Source organism: Neoarius graeffei, chromosome 7, assembly GCF_027579695.1.
Source record: "Neoarius graeffei isolate fNeoGra1 chromosome 7, fNeoGra1.pri, whole genome shotgun sequence".
Classification (NCBI taxonomy): domain Eukaryota; kingdom Metazoa; phylum Chordata; class Actinopteri; order Siluriformes; family Ariidae; genus Neoarius; species Neoarius graeffei.
Window position 1 is genome coordinate 43,132,624 of NC_083575.1, and position 6,959 is coordinate 43,139,582.

Consider the following 6,959-nt stretch of genomic DNA (forward strand, 5'->3'; position numbering starts at 1 on the left):
AAATGCATGCTTTTGTACACTTGTATTGTTTGCATTACAGAACAGAGGATATGCGGCTGATTCTGAGCGACAGCAGTTTTTATCAGTCTCAGATTATCAGAGCCAGATACCTGCTCTACCCTGGCTGGTGAACATCCTACTTAATTTTCCTGACAGTCTACTTAATCTGACAATTTCAAATTGTGGGGACATTTGGATGGTCCCCACAAAGAAATTGCTGGTGTGTGTGTGTGTGTGTGTGTGTGTGTGTGTGTGTGTGTGTGTGTGTGTGTTTTTAACAGACATTAAAAAAAAGAGCCAAAAAGTTTCCTTTTCACGACTGAGGGTAAGTTTAGGTTGAGGTGCAGGCACAGCATTAATTAACTGCAGTAACAATTATGTCAATGGAAGGTCCTCACAAGGATAGTGAGACAAACGTGTGTGTGTGTGTGTGTGTGTGTGTGTTTGCCATGTGAATGTACGGAGCATATAAACATGCCTGTATTTTGTTGTGCTGTAGGTGGGAGGGCAGGTTAGTGTCTAGTTGCGGATCTATATCAATGTCTCAACACTGTGTACAGTTCAGCCGTCCTCTCGAAAGATCCTTATTTCTGCATTACTGCAAAGGTAAGTGTGTGTGTGTGTGTGTGTGTGTGTGTGTGTGTGTGTGCGCACGCACGCATGTACGCTTGTGTTTGTGAAAGAACAAAAGCAATTCTTTCATCCAGGTTTGGGAACAGACAATGAAAATGATGTAATCTGAAGGTGCTATCAGTGTGTTAAGATACCAAGTCTAGTGATGAAAGCTGACATGCCTCTGTGGTGTAACTCTCTCTCCCTCTCTTTCACTCACTCACACACACACACACACGTCTATATCTCAGGATTAAAGTCAGCCCTCAGCGGCAGCCCACAGGAAACATCTATCACATTAGTGGGAAAGTGTTTTTCTCTGGTAGGTTGTTAATGTTTTACAGTTTCTTTACTGACTAAAATATCTCGTTCAACTTATAAATAATATTCCTAATGCCCAGTGTTGCACATTTCTTCATCTTATTCAACCCCAGGATGTCTCTTGCTGTGGCTTTCTCTGTTTTGAGTGTGTGTGTGTGTGTGTGTGTGTGTTTGAAATAAATGTGTGACTTGCCTTTGGGAAGTGATAGACAGGGGCCCTCTGGGCTACTTCTAGACGGTAGGACTTTTGCCTCAAATCCTCAGAGTAGTGTGGCCTGCTCCACTCATCTCCTTTACTTCCTTTTCTCCGCTGTTTATTTGCAAGGGTCTATCCATTCCTGTACCTTTTCTGAGGTGTAGTTGCATGGAGAGAGTGAGTAGAATGCAGAGTTTTGAATGGTTGGTAAGAGTTGATTTAGGAGCTTGTTTTCACAACATAAAAAGCACCCTGGGAAGCATAGTGTATTTTTATTCACTTGGCAAGATGTCATAAGGTCCTGCCCTCTGCGATGCTCTGTTTTCACCATAAATCATCTGTGCTTTGTATTAAATACTTCTTTATTCTTTGCTGGTCTTTAATGTTGTTTTTAATTTAGTACATTGTTTTCCAAACACATGGAACACATTTAATTTGAATTCAAATGCATTATATTCAGTTATTTGAAATATTTTAAATATAATTTTATATTGTGTTGAAGTCAGATGAGTGATTATTAGCATGCTGTGTTAGACATTTTATGTCATTTTTGCAAAGCATGTCACTGTATTAGGCATGCAAATTCATAGACTAAAATTCTTCAACCACAACAGATTTCCATCCTACTTGTCTAGAGCAGTTTTAGATCCAAAATGTTGTATAAACAAGGATGGGGCTAGGGGATAAGTCACCACAGGTCCAACCAGGGTGTGTGTTTGTTTATTTATTTATTTATTAATTAGTGGCTTTCGCATAAACCCTCACTGCTTTGCTTTCATAGACACAATTCAAAATAGATGCACGTGGCAGGCATGGAAAGGTTTTGCGTGATACTCTACCAATTCTCTATTGCTGCTTTGGCAATAGATGGGTAGCAGTTGTCTGTTTGGTTGTTTCTTACAACCTTTTCACTAATGGTATGTTTAATAAAAGTACAGTTTGTATTACTTTGTTGCTTTTTTCATATTTTCTAGTTTGCTTTTGGCTAATTATGTTTTTGTTACACATTGACACTGACTTTAATCTCTGCAAAGTGTGTGATTTTAATTGTGTGTGTGTGTGTGTGTGTGTGTGTGTGTGTGTGTGTGTGTGTGTGTGTGTGTGTGTGTGTGTGAACGTTTGCCCATGCATTTGGTTGCAAACAGACAGTGACAGGTTGTGGGATGTGAGCTGTAACTCCATCAGTGAGAGTGTGACTGTGGCTCTTGATCAGGTCTCAACCCATAGACCCCAAATCGCACAAACTAGTTACCTGGTGATCCATGGGGTAGGACTCACCCAGAACAGCCTGAAGGACTGGCTCAGACAGTGTGCTAAACAGGTACTCTTTTGGCCAGTTTTGGTTTTGTATTTATTTGAATGTCAAATGCCAGCAACATATAAGAATATAAACTATTCTCAGCTCTTTTATACATAATCCTCCTGATTTTGGGGAACAAAAGGAACTGTACAGTTAGCTAAACCACTTGTTTCTTGTCTTGTCAGTGTCAGCTCTGCCAAGCCAACCAATTAAAAGGCCAAACATCTAGAATAAATCTGCCAAGAAAAAATAATAGATAAAAACATTAGCGAGTAAAATATTAGGTGTATTTTTAATGAGCTGTCATATTGTTAAGTGCTTCTGACCTCGTGCAGGGTTCTGACTAGGTCTTTTCAGCGTATTGGATCGATACGCAATGTTTTCTGACCGCTACGCCCACAGTATTGCCGACACGCCTGTAAAAGTTGCTGCTATACTAATAAAAAGACTTGTCAATCTTGAAAATGTGGTCTTTTGTTTAATTTTCTCTTGTTATCCCCACGCTGTGGTGATGGCACTTTGCCATGTGAATGTTCAACTGTTGGACATATTCCACTCCCCATCCACGTAAGCGTTCAGTGCATAGCTGCCTGAGTAGTTCCGTGTGGAGATTGTCACTGATTATGCAAGTCTGGTTTACCTCCTTCCTTATGCTGTGTTCATGGTAAAGTGCCATCCACGTTAAGAGGCGCTTACGCGCCATGCACATTTTACGTGTCAGTCCCCAGCAATTTTTTTATGACGCAACACGGTGCATTGAAACCATAGAAGTAACAGTCAGTAGGGGAAGGTATAATATGAGTTAGCCCTGGATAGTCATATACAGGGTTAGTCAAAATTATGTTAACACAAATGGATTATTTTTCTCCTGAATGTATGGTGCACCGTGACCATGAAAAGTGTGTCCAAGCTTTAAATGGCGCTGTTGCTTGAACAGGTTGAGACCGTCCTGTAAATCATCTTGCACATATAATTTATGTTTTGTGAATAAATGGTTTATGCCATTTAAGTGTTAACATAATTTTGACTAACCCTGTATTACAATTGAATGGCTGAAGCTGAAAATAAAGCTGACACTTGGTGAACATCAACTGGTTGTCAGTAAGAGTGCTGAAAACCTGAGTTCGGCGCAGCCTTCAAACATGGCCACTCCAGACTACACTTCCCAAGTACCACAGTGCTCCTCGTCACCAGAGTTCTAACCTCAACACCTGTCTCTAATTTACTGGCAATCACCTTCCCTATATAAGCTCAACTCTCATGCTCTGACTTTGTGAAGTATTGTTCTGTGTCCCTGTGCCTGAACTTTACTGAGCCGTTTGACTATCTGCCTGACTTCCCATTATTGAACTCTGTTTACGTTTATTTCTGACTTCGTTCTCTCGCCTGATCTCTGATATTCTGTTCGCCGATCAACTGACCCTTGCCCATCCCTGACTACGTCTCCAATTTCCCAATTTGGCTTTGTTTACAGTTTGCGACGCACACGCTCTCCACTGCATTTGCATCCGTAAGTGCCTGCGCCCTGACAGTTGTTTTATTCTTATTCCATTCTTATTCCATAAATATGTCACTTATATAGTTGAATGTTAATTATAATAAGTCTTCAATCAAAAACAATCACAGCAAATTTTGGCAAAAACAAATTTCATTAATATTACCAAAAAAGAGTGACTTTCAGGAAGGCCTGCAAGTGCCAGGAAGTGCACTAGAATGCATCTCCGAGCATTTACGTAGAACCTGTGAACTTTTAGGAGCTTAAGGTGGCCTCCAAACCCCTGTCTGTTATGACTGGTGCCACTACGCTGATATTTTGGTCTAGTTAGAACCCTGCTGGTGTTGTGTTCTGCTGGTGATATGTATCTGTAAGCAACATAATAATGGTGATCCAAAGTTGACAGATTGACAATACAAAAATGGTCACTGTCCATTCACTTAGATTTGGAATTGTCTAGATTTGTCAGCTCACACTTGTATTGCCTTCCAGAAAGTACCAAAGAAAGCAATGAAGACCAGGCGTAATCTTACGCCACATGAGATCAGAAATATCCATGTGAGTAATGCACCTAACACAAGGTTGATGAAGTAGACACATACTATGATATATGATCACACACACACACACACACACACAGTACCAGTCAAAAGTTTGGACACACCTACTCATTTATAGGTTTTTATGTATTGTGACTAATTTCTACATTGTAGAACAACACTGAAGACATCAAAACTATGAAATAACATATGGAACATATATGGAATTATGTGGTAAACAAAAACTGTTAAACTAAATATGTTTCATATTTTAGATTCTTCAAAGTAGCCACCATTTACCTTGACGCTTTGTACACTATTGGCATTATCTTAACCAGCTTCATGAGGTAGTCACCTGGAACGCTTTTCAATTAACCGGTGCCTCATCAAAAGTTAATTAGTGCAATTTCTTGCCTTCATGCATTTGAGATCAAACAGTAAATAATAAATACAGTAAATAGCCCTATTCCACAGCTGTAGTAATCCATATTGTCAAGAACTGCTCAACTAAGTAAAGAGAAATTACATCCATCATTACTTTAAGACACAAAGTGTTCTATAATTAATAAAAATAAAGAAAAACCACTGAATTAGAAGGTCTGCCCAAACTTTTGACTGGTATTGTACATATTGATCTGTTTATAGATGAAGAGGCACCTGGAGCCACTCCCTTCTGGTTACTTCTATAACGGCCATCAGTTTGTCAGTTTCTTTGGAGACAAGCAGAACTTCCATCCTTGTATCCTTCAATGAAAACACTACTCTCTGTAGAGCCTTTCTTTGTTTTCACATATATACTGATTTGTCACTCTGTGCGTTGTGCTTCCTTATATGTGTGCATTCAGTAATGGACCAATTTGTAGAGGAATATCTGCAGGAGGCCAATAAGGAGATTGAGCGCTTTAACAGTGAAGTGGACCTGTATGCTCCCAGGGATCTCTTTGACTAGAGTTCTTCCTCTGGTCCTGTTCACACCAGGATGGGGTTTCACTTCAAGATAAATGATGTCTCCAATCAGCTGTTCACTCTACTGTCCACGTGATGTTAAGGGAATAGTAAGATGGGAGGGAGGGGTTGGCCACTTCATAAAGCCACACTATAATTTCAGGGAACCACTGCAAGTGAAAATGATGAGAGATCTTCACCCAGCTCACTACCACTCTGTACTATTCCCTGTGGGACATTCCTTCTGTAAATAGCACATTTAGCATACAATGGGAAGAAGCAGAGTGCATATTAAGATGTGGCATGAGCTCATCCATCCATCCATCCATCCATTATCTGTAGCTGCTTATCCTGTACAGGGTCGCAGGCAAGCTGGAGCCTATCCCAGCTGACTGTGGGTGAGAGGCGGGGTACAAAATATTAGATCTCTTACATCTAAAGCGCTAATGGTTAATGAACTCATTACTGATCAGGAGTTTAATGTACTTTGTTTAACTGAAACATGGATTAAGCCAAATGAATATATAACATTAAATGAAGCGAGTCCTCCTGGATACAGTTATATACACCAGCCTCGTCTAACTGGCAGAGGAGGAGGTGTTGCGGTTATTTATAACGATTATCTAGGTTTAACACACAAACCTGGTTATAAATTTAATACATTTGAAGTTCTTCATACTCATATAATGTATGTAGCCTCGAAAAATAAGTCTACCCAGTTAATTCCATTGCTTATTATTTACAGGCCCCCGGGGCCATATTCTGAGTTTCTTTCTGAATTTGCAGATTTTATCTCAGATCTGGTTATTTCCTTAGACAAAGCTTTAGTTGTCAGATTTTAATATTCACTTCGATAACCCAGAAGACCCTTTAAAAACAGTGTTTGTGTCCATCTTAGATTCAGTAGGGATTAAGCAGAATGTCATAGGACTGACCCATAATGGTGGTCACACCCTTGATCTACTGTAATACTAACATTCAGATTAAAGGTAGACAATATAGTCATACTTCCACAGTCTGAAGTTATCTCAGATCATTATCTCATCTCATTCAAACTATGTCTGAGTAATAATATATGCACCTCACCACGCTACTGTATTAAACGTACTTTCACGTCAACTACCGCACAGAGCTTTATAAATGTTCTCCCAGAGTTGTCAACTTTGATTGGGTCACTGTCAGCCCCTGCAGAACTTGATCAGGCAACTGAATGCTTAGAGTCAACATTCCGCCATACTTTAGATAATGTAGCCCCTCTAAAAAGGAAAATGGTCAGAGACAAAAAATTAGCACCCTGGTATAATGATGACACTCGCACATTAAAACAGACCACTCAAAAATTGGAATGTAAATGGCGTCAAACAAAATTGGTAGTGTTCAAATTAGCGTGGAAGGAGAGCTTCCTGAAGTATAGAAAAGCTCTTAGTGCTGCGAGATCAACATATTTCTCCTCCCTAATAGAAGATAACAAAAATAATCCTAGATTCCTATTTAATACTGTAGCAAAATTAACCAGGAATAAGTCCACTATTGACACATGCACACCTGCAG

The 6,959-nt window shown here is 39.7% G+C and overlaps 1 protein-coding gene across 1 annotated transcript; it reads left to right on the forward strand.

Moving 5' to 3' along the window:
* Window positions 1-534: 534 nt before the first annotated feature.
* Window positions 535-5,444, forward strand: LOC132888624 (dynein axonemal assembly factor 9-like). The gene is made up of 5 exons (XM_060924682.1): window positions 535-606; window positions 2,275-2,450; window positions 4,417-4,482; window positions 5,109-5,202; window positions 5,309-5,444. Exons 1-5 carry the CDS (start codon window positions 540-542, stop codon window positions 5,410-5,412), a joined length of 507 nt encoding a protein of 168 aa, XP_060780665.1. The 5' UTR covers window positions 535-539; the 3' UTR covers window positions 5,413-5,444.
* The last annotated feature ends 1,515 nt before the right edge of the window (window positions 5,445-6,959 follow it).